Consider the following 20,570-nt stretch of genomic DNA (forward strand, 5'->3'; position numbering starts at 1 on the left):
AATGTACAACCGCAGCAGATTTATACCTGACGTGCTAGCAAATAACTGTATTTCCCCAAACATTTCATGGCCCCAGACAGACATTGCAGAGCTGAGGCTTCACACTGGACAGGGTGCAGGAAGGGAACTGCCCCAGCAATCAATGCAAAATGAAGCCTTCTGGAAACATTCATCCCAATAGCTGCCACGGACAAAGTAAATACTATAAATAATGGATTTTAATTAAAATGTTTTATGAAGTGTACACTGGGACATGCTAGGAGAAGTGATAAAAGGTTTTTCAAGAGAAAATGGCTTAAAAGAGGAATATACTAACTTCTCAAATCTTACTGAAGGAGAAGAGATTATGGTGTTTGTCATTGATTATCAGCTTGCACGCTTTGGAAATCTCATCTTTCAAGAACAAGTAGAGCTGCTATGAAAAAGGAGACAATCACTATGGTTGGTATAGTTCACTGCAGACAGAAAGACAATTGCGTGCAATGGACTCAAAAGGTAGCTGAACTGGCAACATACTAGACACAGATCTGATTGCACAACTAAGGGAATGCTTTCAAGTGTTCCTGTACCGCAGAGCTCTGAATCGATTAAGCAATTCATGGAAGAGATTCAAACAGCTTAGTGTGGATGCCTGATGCAAAAACAAACTACCTCAGAAAGTTTGGGAAATAACATCTGCACTGTACCAGAAAGTGCAGAACTGAAAGGAGTTGAAGAAGGAAGATCAGAGAGTTGCAACATGACAGAACAAGCAATACAAATGCTCAGAAGGATTAGAGAAACCAAACACAAGTACACAAGGGAGACAATAAGGGCACTACTACCTTTTTTGGACCCAACACACTGTAGTCATCCGTCTCCCACGGAAATTGGTTGCAAATCCAAATTTGTGTCAGTTCAGTGAAGATCAAACTTGTATTCCACACTCCAAATATCTCCATATTTTTAAGTCACAACCCAGACATGTCTATCATTAATATCTGGCAGCAACAGTAGGTTCAAAAGCAGTAGTGTTCACACACGATACAGCTATTTTCAGCAGCTCTGTCTTCTCCAGAGGGAGCCAACTGCACTGTGTGCAAGGCCTCCCTTGCAACCATCATCTTCATACCAGCCCTTGACATCTGATTGCACAGCAGTCTGTAACAGTCATCCTCTCCCAAACTACTCTTTGTTGTCCTGAGCTTATTAAATAGCTAAGTTTTGAGTACTCAGAGCCTAAATTAGTACTACTGCACAAACAGCCGCTCCCTTTCTCATCTATTGAGCTCTGCAATTTCAAGAGCAAGCTCTGATTTACCTTTGAATACCCCACACTGCCTTCAGGATTTCACTGTCTACCTACAATTACATTCATAGAAAAAAAAAACAAGCAACCAAAAAACCCAAAGGCAGCAGCAACAACAAAAAAAAAACCAACCCTCAAACAAGCAATCATCAACATGCTGACTGCCAATACTCTGAGTCCTTCATGGGCAGAAAGGGATAATGGCCATAAGTTACAGCTTAGGAGGTTCACATTGGACATCAGGAAATATTTTACTGGAGTGCCATGGAACAGGTTGTCCAGACTGGGTGTTCGTTGCCTGAAGTCTGTTTTTCTACTCATCCCCATCATCCTAGACTCCCTTAACAGTGACTGTTTTTGCACTGAGCCTCTGGAGAAGCAAAAGGCCTCTTGGTAGCAAGAGCATTACTTACATGGTTAATGTATACTTGGTACGTTCAATATTGTACATTCAATATTAAATGCCCCTTGAACAACCTGACATTTCTTCCACAAGCTCCAGTATGGGTACCAAGTATCTACAGTGCCACAAGTGCACAATAAAGAAGCAGAAGGTGAAATACCAAAAAGTATATGAAATTATTTAACTGACATGGAGCAGTAGAACAGTTTAGAGAGAAACAAAACCCAAAACAAACCTTAAAACCCCTCCAAATGACAATGAGCTCTCTGTCTTAATCCATCACGCCTGGTCTCTAAGAAGGGCTAAAGACAAATAAGGGATTGTGCACATGTTCAAAGACCAGAATGCTAACACAAGACTTATGAGGAAAGACTAAAGGAACAAGGCTTGCTTACCCTGAAGAAGACAAAGCTTTGGGGAGACAAAAGGGCACCCTTCCACCACTTGCAGAAAGATTACCAAGAAAGCAGAGCCACTCCCCATTTCCCCCATGGGACAGTAAGAGGCAGCAGGCACTAAGTTGAAAAAAAAAGAGGTATGGCCTGAATGCTAAGATAAGTCTGGTTATCACTAAGACAGTGAAGTGTTGGAAAAGGACAGACAGGTTGTGCAGCCTCCGTTCAGGTTTTCAAAACCTGACTTGAGAAAGACCTAGTCTCACCTAACGACTTAGGCTGCTTTGACTAGCAGATTGGACTACAGACCTCCTTATGTCCCTTCCAACTGGTATTATTCTATCATTTTGCAAAGTCTCCCCCCATTCCTAAAAACACTGGACATTTTTGAAACACACTTTAAACCAGAAAGAACTGAACAATTAGAGGCATATTAAGACACATTAAATGTAGGTCTATTTTCTTCTAGATTTCTGTATTTGAACATATAATACAAAACAGAATCTGGGAGAGGGTTCTTCACTTTTTACATGCTACATGTGTGTGTACACAAATGTGAGGAGTATACCACAGTTACGTTTCCTAAAAGGACTCTTTTTACTTCTAAGCCTGCAAGGATGTCTAAATGGACACAGGGGGAAAAAAACAAAATACACAAACCCCCCAAAAGTAAACAAACACAGGTGAGACAGAAGTGAAAAGGGTTCTGTTTTAAACAACAGAATTGAGAAGGGAAATTGTGCTCAAAAAAACCCCACTGGCTTCTTAATTTTCTACAACAAATCAGCAAGAGGTTGATTGATTGTTTGATCACTCCAAATTAGCTTTAATTTGCGTCTCAGAATCAGCCTGAGCCAAAAGAGAGTATTATTTTTTCCAAGTTTAAAGCAGTGATATATAAGAAAGTAACAGAGACCAGCATCAACCACAGACCAACTCTGAGTAATTCCAAATTTGACCCTGCCTTGCTAGAATAAATCTCCTCTTATCTTCAAGAAGTACAAAAGACTAGTTGTTTTCAGAGAAATAGCTTAATGCAGACACTCAATTCTAGATGCTTGCAACACAGGAAAAATTTGGAAGAGTGCAGCTTCCTGAAAGGGTGGTTTAGAACCCCAAACCATCACATGTCAATACACAGGAATTCCTCTGTCAAGAGCAACCCTAGAAGATTAGGGCAAAAATTCAGATCAAAGCAGAGGGTGGCTGATAATGGAAGGCTGTGCTGCCATCCAACGAGATCTGGACAGGCTGCAGAGCTGGGCAAAGGTGAATCTCATGAAAGTCAAGAAAAACAAGTGCAGAGTCCTGCATCTGGGGAGGAATAGCAGCAGGCACCAGTGCAGACTTGGTGTTGTCCTGCTGGAAAGCAGCTCCCTGGAGTCCCAGTGGACAGCAAGTCATCCACAGTACAGCAACGTGGCCAAAGGCATCCTGGGGTGCATCAATAAAAGTATATCCAGAAGGTCTAGGGAAATTTTACTCCCCCTACACTCTGCCATGGTGAGACCACATCTTGAATCCTGTGTCCAGCTTTGGGCACCTCAATTTAAGAGAGACAGGGATCTGCTGGAGAGAGTCAAATGGACCCAATGGAGAGCTACGAGGATTGCAGGACCTGAACACCTCTCCTATGAAGAAAGACCGAGAGACCTGAGGCTGTTTAGTCTTGAGAAGACTGAGAGGAGATTTTATCAGCATCTATAAATATCTGAAGGGTAGGTGTCAAGATGAAGGTCACGGTCTCTTTTTGATGGTGCCCAGTGATGGCACAAGGAACAATGGATACAAGCTATAACACTGGGGGTTCCACCTCAGCACAAGGAGATATTTTATAGTGAGAATGACAAAGCACTGCAACAGGCTGCCCAGAGACGTTGCGAAGTCTCCTTCTCTGGAGACTTTTGAAACCCATATAGATGCGCTCCTGTGCTGCCTGCCCTGTGTGATCCTGCTTTGGCAGGGGGGTTAGACTTGATGATCTCTGGAGGTCACTTCCAAACTCTAACATTTTGTGATTCTGTGACAGAAACATGCCTCTATTCAATCACATCTGAGACATCCTTAAAATTCTTCTATTAAAACGTATTTCTTCTACTAGAACATATATTTTGTTCCTAAGTTCACATAAAGAAGCTTAATACCTTGAAGCAAGATTCATTCTTCTTCTAACTCTGACTTTCATTCATATATTTTTCCAGCATCTAGATGTTAAGTTTTTTCTGGATCCTGGTAAGTTCTTAGGCTGTCATTGTAATTTCTACCCAGAGTTAAACAATCACTATGCTGTCTTCTAAATCACTTATCTTAAAAAACAACCAACAATCCAAAACAAGTTCACAAATAAAAATACTTTGCCATTCATTCAGGGCAATTTTACAAAATATTTCTAGAAAAAAACCCAATTTATTGCCCACCTTCTTAACAAATCTATGCTTTAACTAGGCTCTAGGGGTGCTTTTTCACACACCTTTAGTTTGGGAAGTTGAATACCATGGGAAGATGGTAACAGAAACTTATACAGAGGTTTGAAAAGCAGTTAGACAAGTTTATGTCAGAAAATCTTAGTAGGCACTATCACATGAAAAGACAACACATCTGCCTCAGGAATCAAAGGTCACAAACCAGGAAGATATGAAAGTGAGAGGGAAGAAACTACTGTAAATGTTAACCCCACAGAGAGTTTTCCAAGATGCCATGCAACTTGAACCTGTAGTCTAACCACACACAGCTACCCTGACATGAAACTGTTATCAGTGACAGAGAAGGAGAACTTACCCACACAGATTTTTGCCAAGAAACATGAAAGAGATATATAACAGATGTGCTTCTTAACACAAATTTATGTCCCCCAAAATTTTACTTTGCTTCTTCCTTTAAAGCAAGTCAAGTAAGAGAAATTAACAGCAACAGTTGTTTTAAAAATTACCAACATGTCATCATCACTTGAGTGAGGCCTTCAGCATTTTTTGGTCTTCGTTTCCCATATAAATTCCCAGTGTAGAGCAATTCAAGTTATCAAAAGTGTCTTTCAGTCTCCATTTCAGCTTCTGCAAGAAAGATCCCTAGAAGCATCCAGATACTCACCAGAGCACAAACCCATAAGGTAAGATTACAGCGTTACAACTTCTCTTCTTTCTCATTAACTAGCAAAATTCATTTAAATGAAGTGAGCTGTTCTGTAAATTACTGATGTAGAATAGTCTGGTTTCCTAAGAATTTTGTATTTGCCTAGATTTTCTTCCCTCTGCAATAACACAAGGATGGTACTCAAAACCTTACATCCCTGTGTAACACCTCCCACTCTCCCCAGGTTCTTTGCACACATGCATAATTTCAACTGAATTAAACAAAAATAAATCCAGTTATTAGAATGAGGCACTAAAAGACCTTCTGAATAGGGGGAGGTCAGGATGCAAACCCACAAAACTGTCACAAAATGGGTCTTGACCAGATCACACACAGTATCACACACAGTATTGTTAGGATTGGAAGAGACCTCACAGATCATCAAGTCCAACCCTTCACCACAGAGCTCAAGCCTAGACCATGGCACCAAGTGCCACATCCAATCCTGCCTTGAACAGCTCCAGGGACAGCGACTCCACCACCTCCCCGGGCAGCCCATTCCAGTGTCCAATGACTCTCTCAGTGAAGAACTTTCTCCTCACCTTGAGCCTAAATTTCCCCTGGCGCAGCCTGAGGCTGTGTCCTCTTGTTCTGGTGCTGGCCACCTGAGAGAAGAGAGCAACCTCCCCCTGGCCACAACCACCCCTCAGGTAGTTGCAGACAGCAATAAGGTCTCCCCTGAGCCTCCTCTTCTCCAGGCTAAACAACCCCAGCTCCCTCAGCCTCTCCTCGTAGGGCTTGTGCTCAAAGCCTCTCACCAGATCATGAAAGCAGATGCTGGCAAGAGTAGTGGCCTGGGATGCAAACAGCAAACTTCCTCCAAACTAAACTAACTCTGTAGAAAGTTTTTTTTCCCAGTAGTATTGATGCAAGTTCAGGCAGGGAATGGCAGCAGCCGCTTTATCTGCGAAGGAAAAGACGATGGCTGTGTTTTTCCGTTTGTCTGGGGGGGTTATTTGTGGTGTTTTTTCAAAAACATCATATTTATTCGGCTTGCAGTAGGTTTTGACGTGGCAAGGCAGTGCTGGCGAGGGATGCCGCAGCAGGCAGCTGCTGCCCTCAGCCGGCACCAGCAATAAGCGCAGCCTGCAAGGAAGCGCAGCCTTTCCAGTCGGACCCCTCTCCTTCGTGCGGCTGCAAAAACACTGGTTTAAACGTGTCAGCCTGCCCAGTATGGATTAAAAACAACATTTCCTAAAGAGCTGGAGGGAGAGGGAAGAGAAGGCCTCTGTACTTTCACACCGTATCAGTTTCCTGGTCCAATTCGCTATACAAACAAGTTTCCCAGCGTATCTGAATGCGAGCCAGGGCAGCACAAGCTACTTTTAGTCCTGGGCTCGGGACGACAAGCTCAGAATTCATGTCGCACAACCCACTCTATCATGTTATTTAGTCTTTACAAAGACTAAAGCGTCTATTTAAATTTAAAAAAATAAAAAAAAATTAGAAAACCCAGCGAAAAAAGCTTAATCCCTCAGGAAAAAAAATCACAATATCCCACTCAACTTTTACTTCTCCATGAGACACAATGTCAGATCAAAAATAATGGAACAAACAGGCAAGCACAAAACAAAAAGAATAAAGAGCCAGGATGAGGCAAAAGCACCAAGTACCTACATAGAGCTCTCAGGGAGAGAGATTTAACAGCAAATATCACACCCACTCAACACTTTCACCCAAGTGTGAAAAACTCTTCACATCCAGCTGATTTTGCAAGCACAAGCAGCAAAGCCGGCTGTGGAGTAAATCATCTCAGAGGTTTTGTCCAGCTCTTCAAGGCAAACAACAGAAAAATTAAAAATTAATCTCAGTTTTATAATCCTTGAAGAAAGAAACTATCACAAGATTAGTTAACACCGCACCAGAGCCAAGGGTAAGGAAAGCTGCTTATGCGGTAACTCCATTCCTGCTAAGAATCACAGAATCAACCAGGTTGGAAGAGACCTCCAAGATCATCCAGTCCAACCTAGCACCCAGCCCTAACCAATCAACTAGACCATGGCACTAAGTGCCTCATCCAGTCTTTTCTTGAAGACCCCCAGGGACGGTGCCTCCACCACCTCCCTGGGCAGCCCATTCCAATGGGAAATCACTCTCTCTGTGAAGAACTTCTTCCTAATATCCAGCCTATACCTACCCTGGCACAACTTGAGACTGTGTCCCCTTGTTCTATTGCTGGTTACCTGGGAGAAGAGGCCACCCCCCACCTGGCTACAATGCCCTTTCAGGTAGTTGTAGACAGTAATAAGATCACCCCTGAGCCTCCTCTTCTCCAGGCTAAACAGGCATATACACGCACACAAGTGCTGAGGAAGGTATACTCACACCAGCACGCACTATGTCATAATCAGCAATTAACACACAACAGCTAAATGAGTTTTCAAACCTTTTGGCTACATCATAATATAAAAATCAAAGTAGCCTTAGCTTCCTGAGATTGCATTCAAGTGTCTGCAGAAAAATGTCTTTATCTTAGTTCTCTCTTACACTACAAAGTTTGCTAGAAATGAGGGAATTTCCCAATAACAAGCTTTTTGTTCTCCACCTAATAGGTCCTCTCACTTTTCAACTGCCATCTTTTGAAGCTATCCTTAACATTAATCAGAAGAAAGAATTCTCCATCAAAGTTGTATCATAAGAGCAGCATATCACTAAACAGATTTCTCTAGTCCTTCATCCATTCATCCTTTGAAGCAGGAAGTGCTGTCTGCATAGCAGAATACATAATACAGAGCACTCAGCCCTAGTTTATGAGCTATTTTGAATTCTATTTTTTAAAAAGTAAAAATTTAGCAATTGCATTGAGAAACTAAAATTATCCAAAAGTTAGAAAACAGCAGGCTAAAGGCAGTCTCTTCACTTAACAGCATGGTCTTCATTCATAGAAGCACCAACTATTTCTCAAATAACACAGTTTGCTGCAATTATAAAACTAACTTTGTGGGAAACAAAATCTGCAGCAAGCAGAAGACAGACATTATTATGCAGCAGTGAAGCCTTCAGGTTTTTGTAACACAAATAAGGCTTATTTTTCCAAGTGCAGACTTATCTTTCAAAAGTTCAGAAATATTCAAATTGCATCTGAAGCATCCTTAAATCCCATGCAAAATTAGAAAAAAAAAATCCATCAGTCTTTACATTTTATTAACTCAGGCTTCTACTTCTAATGAACTATGGGATCCAAACACAAAAGCTCTGAGCTCAAAAATAGAGAAATTAATGACATAATGAATATTTGAAAGTACTAAAAGTCTTTCTAATATCCAGATAAGGCACTTTTAAACAGAGATTATGGCAACAGTGCTAACAGTAAGAAAAGCAGCATTACTAATTTCCTAGCAGTATAATGGAGAAGTGCCAGTGTGCTATTTGGAACCTGATAGAATTGTGTAGGGCAAGTCTCAAAAGGCACAAAAGTCTTAGCAACTAAATTCATAGTAATTAGATTTCTAATTATACCTAAAGCTTTAGTGATTTCTGTGATTGAAACTGCCTGAATTGTTCCATTTTCCCCTTCTTTTCAAAAGCTCAGATTTTCATCCTTTGAGCAGAAATTCTAGAAGCTTAGTCTATGTCTCAACATTTTTACTTCTTTAATAGGTTTTAAAAGAAGGGAGTTTCAGTATGGAGAGCAAAATTTAAACTTTAGAAAGATGAAAGTGGTTGTGGTACTACTGCAGCTGAAAAACATGAAGTGCATGTGGTGAATCTGAAGACTGAAAAACCTGAAACCAGCATTTACAATTATTGAGGTTGTACACTTAGGTCCTAAGGCACTTCCACAGATATCTCTTAGGCAACTCCTAGCAGCAGCTTATTCTAGCCATTATCATACCCTAATTACAGTACCCACATTGAGCCACCAGCACTGGCCACGCAGACCACCACCAGTGCTGTCACTATTAACACAGTACTTTGAAATACTGCAGTGTTTTCACACATATCAGCAGATGATCTCTGTCCCAAGCAAGCAACTTCAGCATATTACTGCTCTCCTGAACTACAGCAATGTAAAACTCATAAGAGAGTGAGCCTAATTTGCCCAGCTAGACACTAGATCAAGAACCCTGAGACCTTCATTCTATTCATAGCTCTGCCCTTGAGCTGCTGTGTGACACAGAATAATTTCACTTTCTTGTGTCTTGGCTTCCTCTGCCTTTCTGAGTCTATTTATTACCCTTAATCCTTAGAAATGTGTTCCAGGACATTGTTTTGTTTAGGGCCTCTAGACAGCTAAAAAGCAACACTTACATAACATTAAAGCTATTCTGAGACTGATTCATTTCTGACAAAGATAAAAAGATGCAGTTGCACTTACAAATTATTAACTTTGTGAACATTTATTTAGAGTTAGCTGTCATACATAGGAAGCCACTGGCTACTTACCTGTTAGGAAAGCTCAGCTTTTTTTGATTTCTTTTAAAGCATACATTCATCTCTGCATAATGTTTTGAACAAAGATATTTCTCAGAACATGCCAACTCACTGCAGCTAGAGAAGATGTAAGTTAAGCTTTCCTCTTACTGCCCTGGGCCAACTCTTACTGTTTTAGAAGCTATTAAGGGGCATACATACTGAACTGTTGCAGCTCAGGTGGACCTCATATTTAATCAGAGTTCCTAACATTGAATTCCACAGGATAATAGCTGTGAAAAAATGACATGCTGTAACAGAAACCAAGTTATAGTAGCAGGGATCCTAACATCATCTGTAAAAGAAAAGAAAACAAAAAAAAAACCAAGCAACATGTGTTTATAAGTTCTTAAAAATGGAAACAGCTAATTTTAACACATTCTGACTTTTCTATTTTGGAACAGAGCAAGAAATGGCAAATTCTGACTCTCAGAGATGCATGCAACTTAGTCTGTCCAGACATCTCTTGATTCAAAATACCAAAACCTAAGAAACATCCTCCAGTTTCTGTATCTGGCTAGCATTCTGGCAGTTTTCTCACACACTACTGTTTCCTCGAGAAAGCAGTGCATACAAGAGCAATATAATCAGGTGATGCCACAAAGGAGTAATCACTTGAAATCAGGGTCAAGCATCTATATATGCATACGCAGTACAAACTGTTTTTGCTTGATGGCTGGGTGCACAATTGCATTCCTTCTGAAGTGCAGAAGAGATACATAATTCATACTGAGCTACACCTCGTGACCTAATTGTACTTGTCCTTGCAAGTCATACCCAGGATTGGCTGGTTTATTGTCTCTGCCCGACACTGCGATGTAAACCCAGAGAGCAACGAGAAAAAATAAGATGTTATAGTGACAAGAGCACCAAAAAGGCTGGCAGAAAACAATACTTTAGAAACGATCTCCCCTGCAAAACAACCTAAAGCACACCAGAGACGGTAAGAACCAGTACTAAGGCCACAGTCAGTAGATGACAGCAACAAGAGCTGTCCACCTCGAGCCAAAGCACATATTTCTTGCTTTGTGCCAGGCGTTATTGCCCCAACAACACGTGAGCTGACGTGAAGCAGTGGTTATGAAAGGTGCTTAAAGGCAGCCTGCCTGTCTTAAAGCCTGGAGAAAGTCTGTGTGATCTGTTCTATCAAGCAGTTGATAGGGTGGAGCTTCCATTAAGGCTGGTAATACCTTAAGGCACAACAGCCATTGCTGCAATAGCTACAGGTCAGAGGCATAAGCTTTACACACCAAAAGGATGTAGAATGACAAGACTGGGAAATGCAGAGAACCGCTTACCAATGCAGATGAAACAGTCCTCACAGGGAGGTATTGTTTCCAGCTGAACTCATTGCCATGGGGTTCACAGCCATCTGTGATGAATAAGTCCTTTCACCTCTGAAAGCCCTCAGCTGCAGAGCAATTGCTAAGTGAGGTAAAGTGCTTTCACTGCACTCTACCTTCCAGAACATGGAAAGCTGCTGACTTTGACCTCTGAAAAACGGTTCTGGAGGACACAGCTTCGGCTGCATACAGTATGCTGAGTGCTGCCCCTTACAAACAGTATCCCAAACCTCCTGTCAAAAGTCACAGGAACACCGTCTTCCCAGGCCTGGGGTGGAGGGGGTGGGGAACAGACAGAAAACACAGAGGAGTTAAACAAATGAAGCAAGCGAAACACCAAGTCAAGTTAAGGTCAACTGAGCGAAAAACACATAAAACCACTGTTTGAAACTGAGCAAGTTGCTCAGCTGCACCAACCAGCTAGCCACACAAGCGCAGAGAACAGGAAACACAAAGGTTTGAACAGGGGCTCAAACAGCAATGAGACTGCTGCGGTCAAGAGAAGCAAGAGCACCTTAATGTTTCAGGATGCAAGTCTAAGTAAGGCCTGTCTGTGTGTTGGGGGATAGAGAAGCACTCTTGCACCTTGCTTTTCTATCTTGCTAAAAAGCTAGCGTTAGCTCACAGCAACCCAGGAATAAAGACGAGTACCAGCACTACAGCCATTCCCTGATCCACGAAGTGCTTGACTACTAATGCTCTCAATGCCCCTCTAGGTTCCTAAAGCCTGAAGCGTGTTCAGGGAGTTTTTCTCCTCTGGAGAAATTCCACAGACAAGGCAACATTATGCTTGCTCCCTCCCTCAACTGCTCTGTCATGCATCACTTTTCATTGCCCCAGCAGAGTTTTGTCCTGCAGCGTTAACATTACAGCAGCACTGTCAATTCCTAGAGACAGCAGAGCTCCCCCAACAATAAGGTTGTAGAGTAACTTTGGGTATTTCACTAAATATGTAGTACCAGATCTGAAAAAGATGAAGCACTTTCATTCCCCTGTTTCTTTGGCATACTTTGTGCAGTGCTGCCTTTTAAGAGTCACTAGTGATTTTTAAATTTATTTTGGTTTTAACTCTTTCACAGACCTTAAAAGCTCTGATTCATATTTGCTGAGTAGATTGTCTCTTCTGTCCTGGTGGCAGGCAGACAGGCAGTTGTGTTGGAAAGGACAGGCAGTTCTGTACATCTACATCAGACAGCCAGACCGAGAGGAACTAGGAACATACACAACTGTCTCCAGCCAAGAAAGAAGTGGCAAGTTTATAGCTGTGGAAGATACCACAGCTGAATGTCCTGAGTTGCAGGATTTGAAGATTAGCCATGCTTCTTATCCTGGCAAGTTAACAGGAGCACAAACTAACTTGAACAACACTAATGACTTCTGGGTGCCAATCCATTTTTCTGTGTTCTGCACAGATAAGAAAAACATTCCCCATAGTACACTGAAGTTTTCAGCTGAAAACAAGCAGAACATTTCAGCCCAAGAGGAGGATTCTTAGAGAAGTTAAGCTGCTTTACCAGACAAGTGTTGCTTTTACATCTTTGTTTCTAATGCTCACTGCTGCCTCAATAATATTACTTCCTAACATTCCAAAAAGCATCACTGTCATCCTCAAATCCCTAAAGCATCTGAAATGTAGCAAAGAGATTCCTTAAATCTGTAGCTGGATCCATGTTATAACAAATTTCTAAACATTTGTTCCCAGTTTTGGTGCAGTAAGTACAGCACTAAGACAGACTACAGAACAGTTGGGTAGATGAAACAAACCTTCAAGTTACTAGTCACTCAAACACTAGTGAATTCACAATGCTCCCTCTCACTGCTGTTTCCAGTCTCTCCCTGCAAAGTCAAAAAGCAACTGTTTTAGGAGGCTTACATGGCTGCATGATACTGTCCAAACCAGCTTTTTGAAAGAGCTAACACCCACAAGGTTAAAGTCTCTCAGACTTTTCAGTCTGGGGAGCAAAGGCAATAGAGTCTACCATAAAGAACATACACACCCTAAAGCTAAGGCCACAGGTAGGCACAGAGCAACTGAAATCGGTATCATTACCATTTGCCTGCCATTCCTCACAACAGGGGCATGTAATTCTACAGTACAAAAGGATATGATTCTTCATCCACCTAACCATAAATTCAGCCAGCTTAGCTCAACCCCACTTTCAGAGACTCATGCTCTCAGTGCCAAGTTGAGCTGGCTAAGAGATGTTATTTTTCAGAGGAGCACTCTTGCATTTCCTCCTTCTGACAAAGGCAAGTAGGACAGTAAGATGAGGGTTTGAACATGAAACTATTACATGCCTCTCCACACATGGGAGGAGTTTGTCTCTGTGGCCTACTTGCTCACACACCAACTGAACAACCTCTTCACGGTTTTTATTAAACAACTGAATGGGAAAAAGTGAGATGTCAGTGTATGCAAGATCCACTCCTTTAATGAGGAACAATGAGGTCACCAGGAACTCCACATCCAACAGCTGTGCCCACACTACATACCATCACACATACCATGAGGCCTTAGCCACACGACAGGGAGCATGCACATTCCAAAACCCTTGACAAAAGATTCATTTCTTCAGTACATATTTAGTCCTTAGTACAAGAATTGAGAAAAACACCATTCCACTTTGAAAGTGAGAAGTCATTATTTACATTAAAGATACAAGTTTGATTGCTTTTGATTAAGCATTTTTTGCTGAGAGACTGGTTTCCATGGAAATGCAAGCAAACTAAAAACCTGCAACCAGAAGTGAATCAGTTTTGCCTGTTTATGTCTCCTCAGTTCCCATAGAAACAGACACTTTAAAAAAAAAAGGGATAAGGGTCTTGAAATACCTTCAGAAAATCTCTTCCAAAGACTTTATTTCTTTGGCACGCTTTCCAGAATTAAGAGTTGAAAATAGCAAGGAGCAAGAGATGACAGAGTAGTGACTTGGTTTCTTTATGGAGACATCAAAAGAATATAGGTGGAGCTGTTTTAAAAGCCACGTTCAAACCTGACAAGCTAGCTGCAAATTGCATTAACTTAGGTTTTGGCAAAAGTGTTTAAAGTAGGGTATATGTTTCTTCAAATTAATTCAATGCTAATATAGATAGAAATACAGGGAAAGAATGTTACACTGTCCTTGTCCCATGTAGATTTCCATAATTTGAGAGGGGAAGGGGAAAAAAAAAGGCAGGCTGCCTTGGAGGAATGAGTCCAATATTTCCACGACTGGGACATTTTTAAGTGGAATTGTTCCTTCCTGGCAAACACATTAAGTTTTAAGTTGCAAAATCAGCTATATGTGTACCCAGTTAAGTAATAAGCATCACTATTAAAATTTTAACATATTCAGCCCTTCAGTTATGGGTAAAAATGCATTCCTCCAAGCTGAGGAAGCAAATCTAAGCAGCACTGTCAGCAAGACACCACCTTTCATAGTATTTTTCAAAGACAATTGGGCACCTTCCCATGTGCTTTTTCACACTCATACAGGTAACACCTGCTTTCCTCAAAGTCAAATGCATCAGACAAGGTGGAAGGCACAGGACATGGAGTTGTTAGGAAAGAAGCTGCAGTGATGTCTCAGATCTTCAAAACCTGCTTCTGTTACTACTGCATGAGAATTCCCTGAGAACTCAGTGCCCAGAAACACAATGAACAGTTGTGATTATTTCTTTGGCTGCTTGTCCAGAATTAGAGTTGAAAATAGCTTGCTGCTCCAAGGCCCTTCTAGGATGTATACAACAGCTAAACCCGATAACAAAATTATTTCCTTGTTCATCTCCTACATCGCATTATCAGTCCTACATGTTTAGCACACCTTCGTGCAACTCAACACCCAATCAGAGGGCTGCAGCATCTGTCATTATTGCCTGTCTGGGAAGAACAAGCAGGGATGGTGAACATCTTGCCAGTGTTGTCAGAGACTTGAGCTGCATTACAGAAAGCTGGAAAGAAAGATGGAAAGCTTACCTCTGTCCTAAAACTGCTCATGTATTCCCAACCATCACCAGAACTCAAAGGCCCTCCTGCATTCACATTGTATTACTATGTTTCTGCACTTTGCTGCTGCTCTGGGAACTAACAATATATTGCTATCAACATGAAATAAGGCTTGGGTGAGAGTAGCCAGCCCTGATACTTCACTAAAAAGATCAGAGGAGGAGCAGTCACTAGAGGCTTGTCTTGAACCGAAGAGGTAATTGGACTTAATTCAACCTTAATTAGTTCACATTATCTGAATTCAGTCTATTCTTATCACAAGAAAGATAAACCCTAGAGAATTAATTCTTTCCTGTTCTCCTTTGTATTTTGGCAAGGTGTAGAGTCACACAGCAAGGAGAACAATCTCTCAGAACTCATTAAGGCATCACAATTAAAGTTAAATGGAGATGGTGAGAGAAACACTGTTGTTTATCTTTCAATCGGTTCAGAAGTTCGGCCTCCTCTCTTGCAGGTGTCCAAAGTACAAATAAAAGGAATCAGTTCAGCTGTTCATCTTCTTTAGCAGCTAAACACACAAGCATTGAAATCTCAGCAACTACATTCCTTACAGAGTTACCACTCAAACTCATCAAAAAAACATATGCAGGCATTTTCAAAAACATCAGGCAAACGAGCTACACAAGCAGTAAGCAGATCAAGTGTTTCTCACTATACTCTATGGAAATTTGTTTTGTGTCTAGTATTAAATACAAATGTTAACCAGTCTCTGAAGACACTGCAAGGATGTTGGATGTCAGCATCATTTCATGCCTCCTCTAGCACAAAGAGCAGAACGATGACAAGATGAATGTGATTACTGAAGCTAGGGAACTATTATCACACAAAATAAAGACATCAGTCACAAGAAGAGAGGAAAATAATTTAATAAGAAAGTAACTTACACAGAAAATCAATGATCTTGGATTATTAAGCACCCCAAAACCAACATCTAAACTAAGTTTTGCCTCTGGGGACATCACCATTATCATATCAATCTTAAAGAAATTTGCAAGGTCACACGCTGAATTGCAGTTCAGGAAATAAAACCACAAACAGCTGTCAAGCACCACATGTCTTGTGCACTGAAGTAAGCAAGGCTGCCCTTCAGAAAATAGAAAGTGTAATTGCACCATTATGGACTGTATCATATTACACATGCTCAAGAAGCCTAATCGTGGTTAAATGAGCAACTCCTATTCTGTCATTCGTTAACTTCCAAATATTTATGGAAGCTTAACATTAACTCTTCATATGAAGTCTCCCAATAGGGGCTTAAATTTGTATTTAAAATTTGCCTAAACTCCTCACGTGTAAGATTACATGCCAAAAACAAAAATATTTTTTGATACATACAAAACTTTGAAGTCCAATGAAACCTGGTACCACTTTTAACTGTTTTCAGAAGTAATGCCATCTTACACTAGATTGCTATTTACATTAACAAGTCAAGAAACTTCATCCTGTATTTCCAGACACAATCCATAAATGTGTCTAGAAGAAAAAGAACAATGGTACAGCCTGGATCAACTCTGACAGTTGATAAAGATCAATAAACTAAATCTTCAATCCAGCATCCCTGTATTGTACATGTTGAAGAAGCTTAAAGCCAGCACTGCAGCCTCCAAGAACAAAGGAAGAACACATTTTACCGACAAGGTCAGAATAAAAGAAACACACACCGAACAAAAAGGCTGTGGTGTTACATCACAGTGCTTCTGCCAGAACATCCAGGGGTACCTGAAAGCACCCAGTACACTCAATAGAAATTTCTCTAACAAGGCTGCAACATGAAGTCATCTTTCCAGGTAGAAGTGTTCAATTTATAAAAACCTGCACTGTTTGCTTAAAAATTTGCAATGCTGCATTGCAAGGCAGTTACCACGAAACTCCCAGGGACTGACACGGCGTGAAATGACAAACAGGACACACAACTAAAGGCACAAAATCCAAAGAGATGAAAACTGAAGAAATTTAGAACCCATATCCATGTTTAGAACCTTGGTATATGGCACATGAACACAAAGCTTGCCCTACACATTTATCAAAGTTCACCTAGTAGTTGTGGCCTGAAGGGTTTTTGGCAGGCCATGCAAAGTCCCAGCAGTTTCTGGTGGTATGAAGTAAAGGATGACAGGTGGTTTAAGTTCATAACAGATCATCGTGTGGTAGCACATATAGCAAAACTGTTAACTACATTCAGTACTAATTTTCATGCACAAAAGATTTTCTCTGTTTCAAAGACCAAAGTGACATCTTTCAGAAGATCACAGGCAAGATTTTTTACTACCTCTCTGAAGCACAAACCTGAAGAAATAGACACTGTTCAGAAAGACACTATGCAACTCCTTTTGCAAATTCAATCTTGCAATACCTGTTCTAGTACAGGACACCTTAGCAGTCCTCCTGTCAAAGTCAGTCCAAATGGCATATCCAAGTCACCATCTGTTATTATGCAAAACTCCTCAAAAGATGAAATAACAAATGCAGGACACAGAGAAGTAGAAAATTACTAAGTTCAGTAAGGACTTCAGTAGATACCTCAACAGCATGCAGAGAAACACAATACAGCAAAAAAGGAATTTGACCAACAGCTTTTTGTTGGACAGAAAAACAATCCTTCTGGATCAGTGTTTCTTAGCCATTGATCTAAGGAGCAACGGTCACTGCGAGACATCTAAAACAGTCCAAGGAACATCTGCAAAGACGGCTGGCTAGCGCTTTGGGAGGCAGGGGGAGAGAGAAGGGAATTGTTTTCCTGGTTTTGTATTTCAATGAACAATTCTCACATGCATGCAAGAAAGCAATCAAAACAAGCAAAAATAAGAGCACTAACAGAGTAATCAAATCTCGGCGTAATTTGCATCTCATTGCAGTTAAAACCTCCTACAGCATCACTGTACAGTACAATCCTCAGACTGTATCCAGTGAGGTCAGGATATCTCTATGGATGTAAAAAGGTGGAGAGACACCCTTTAAGGTGAGAGACAGTTGGCAAAGAATAACAGAGAAGATAAATGGAAGATAAGGATTTCTGAAGGACAAAGTAAGATGATGAGATAAACATCCTAACATTATAGAAATTAAAATACACCAGAGGAAAAATAAACACCAAAACCAGTTTGTCTTAGATATTTAAAAATGTATAGAAAGATTGAGAGAGCAAAAGTCTCAGTACACAGACTCTTTATTTTGACACTTAGGAATCACAAAGTAACGCAGCATATTCTAAGAACTGAAGTCTTTAATACTAGATTTCTACAGCGTGAATCTACTTTTGTACCCAGTAATAAAAGTAAAACCACAAAGAGCATTAGGTAATCACAAATTCAGCCCCTTAAGCTTTTGCTCCAGCATTTGGGCTTAATCACATCCCTCTAATACTGCTAAATCAGAACCACCTCACCTCACTACTACAGCAGCTACCTGACAGACATTTTTGGGAGCCCAAAAACAATTACACGGTTCTCCTACTTACTTGAGTCCTCCCATCTGAGAAGGTGCAACTTCCAGGCAGAATAGTACAGAAATCCCAGTACCAGAAAGAGGCAGAGTGCTAGCAGCAGGTTACGCATAAACACCAACAGTCCCATCTTCACATCAAATCTGCTCTTCTACATGACCTGAGGATGAGAAACAGACTGAGGTTGGAGCCACCTTCTCTGACAGTCATCCTTCCAGAACATGCGATCTCATACCCAAAGTAACACACAGATCCAAACCCGTGCTCTCCACACTGTAAAGCACTGCACTTAGCCAAACCGCATCAGTGAGATAAGAACCACGACCCTCGGCAGCTGTCTAGTTTTGTGGCCAGGATCAGTGCTCCAGAGAGACAGGAGGCCACTGCCAAGCTGTGACGGGCAGCAGCCCAACTCCTCGTTTGCACTTATGCCCCGGCCCATTTCGGATAACCGGCCCCAGAGCCGCCACAGCCGGCGAGGCCTGGCGAGCACCACGGTCCGCCCAAGCACAGGCAAGCCTAGACGCGCCGCAAAGCAAACCCGTAACGCCATGGGACTCACGGGGCGGGGGCGTCCCACGGACCGCAGGCATGCCGCGCAGAGAGGATGCGGTGCCTTGGAGGCGAGTACGGCGCCGGACCGGCCCGGCCCAAGCAGCACGACGGGTACCTGCCGGCTGACAGCTGGCAGCGGCCGGCTGCAATCTGAATTCTAACGGGCACCGCCACGGCCTCGCTCCCGCCGGGCTGGCTGCCGCCGCGGGCTAGGCACCACGCCGCTTGCCCCCACCTTGCTGGGCTCCACTGCCTTCTCTCAGCCCGGCGCTTCCCCAGACCGCGCTCGCCGGAACGGCAGCGGCCACCTGGGCCAAGACGGCCCTATCGCACCCACTTCTCCTCCCCGCCCCCTCCGTTCATTCTCACCCGGCCGCCGCCGGCCCTGGGCGATCGGCCGCCAGCTGCGGTCCCCGGGCGCGGGGCTGCGGGCGCCGCCATGCCGGGCGCGGCGCAGCAGGACCGGCCGCCGCGGAGCTGAGGGGCACCGCGGCCGCCAATGGAGCGCCGGGGCGGGTCACCGCGCCGCCGACCCGCCCGCATAGCGGCCGCCACCGGCCAATGGGGCGGTGCTGGGGGCCGCGCCCGCAGCCTATCGCGGGAGGCGCCCGCAGCCAATGGAAGACGGGCGGCAGGGGGTCTCCGCCGGAGGGGCGCTGCGGCAGCGCGGCGGAGCGCATGCGTGGAGTCCTCCCACCGCCCCTAATCGCTGCGCGGCGCTGCGCCCGTCCCTGCAGTGTGTTGCGCGGCTCTCAGGGCTGCGCTGGTCCAGTGGTGCACTGCAATGGGCTCCTGGCACTGCACTACTCTTCATTGCAAGGGACTACACTGCTCCTATTGCTGCACTAGGCCGATACCCTCCAATACTACAACACACTGCCATCTTCCATCACTGCACCGCACACAAACTGCCAGCGGCTGCCGGGCACTGCTCTGCACTTCCCCACTTCAGTGCCCGGCGTTTCTTCTCCAGCAAATCAGTGCACTACTTCAAGTCACTCAGTGACACCTGCAAATCACTGCAGTGCCCTTAAATATCCCACTATACCATTCCTTCCTCAAGGCATGGGACTGCAGGAGCTCCTGAGTACTGCACCACCTGTCGAGCTCCATCCTTGTCTCTTTATTCTGGCACTAAACGTTCTCCATTTAGCCCATAGTTGGGGCTGAGGTACAGCAGCTATTCTATCATCCAGTGACCCCTCCCCAGCAAGGAAGAATATTCAGGAACAGGAGAGAAGAGGTTGAAATGAAAACTGATTTAATGAAACTGCCAAACTAATACCAATGGCAAATATAAAGTATACAAAGTTATACTTAGCCCAACAAAGGTACAGTGGTCACAGCAAGTGAGAAGACCACAGTAGGAGGAAGAGGAGTAGGATGGGGGAGACTCTGTCCTTAGCAAACTTCTCCCTTTATAATGAGTGTTGTGTTTCTGGTCTGGTGGTGTTCTGGCTGACTCGAAACTGTTAATGGCCAGCAGATGGTGGCTGGCCTGTGGTCCTGCCAACAAAAGAAGAACATCCAGTCACCTCCAGAGTGTGTAGTCACTGCAGCCACAATGCTGTAACACACCTCATTCCTACCCAGTTGCTGCATCTCAACAGCAACACT

General features: G+C 42.9%; 1 protein-coding gene across 11 annotated transcripts in view; it reads right to left on the reverse strand.

Annotated features, from left to right (window-relative positions):
- ST3GAL3 (ST3 beta-galactoside alpha-2,3-sialyltransferase 3) overlaps window positions 1-19,405 on the reverse strand; it is a 202,528-nt gene extending 183,123 nt beyond the window's left edge. For 4 of the 11 annotated variants that reach the window (XM_064147747.1, XM_064147746.1, XM_064147745.1 and 1 more), the window contains exons 1-2: window positions 19,323-19,405; window positions 18,414-18,558 (exon numbers count right to left, since the gene is read on the reverse strand). In XM_064147747.1, the coding sequence (XP_064003817.1) occupies window positions 18,414-18,528 (115 nt within the window). In that variant the 5' untranslated portion in view covers window positions 18,529-18,558; window positions 19,323-19,405. Of the gene's footprint in view, window positions 1-10,627; window positions 10,690-10,926; window positions 10,976-11,622; window positions 11,666-18,413; window positions 18,559-18,633; window positions 18,651-18,960; window positions 19,119-19,188; window positions 19,278-19,322 lie in introns of those variants that run through there. The other 7 variants (XM_064147742.1, XM_064147741.1, XM_064147744.1 and 4 more) reach the window with 7 other exon arrangements.
- Between the last annotated feature and the right edge of the window lie 1,165 nt (window positions 19,406-20,570).

Source organism: Pogoniulus pusillus, chromosome 8, assembly GCF_015220805.1.
Source record: "Pogoniulus pusillus isolate bPogPus1 chromosome 8, bPogPus1.pri, whole genome shotgun sequence".
NCBI lineage: Eukaryota > Metazoa > Chordata > Aves > Piciformes > Lybiidae > Pogoniulus > Pogoniulus pusillus.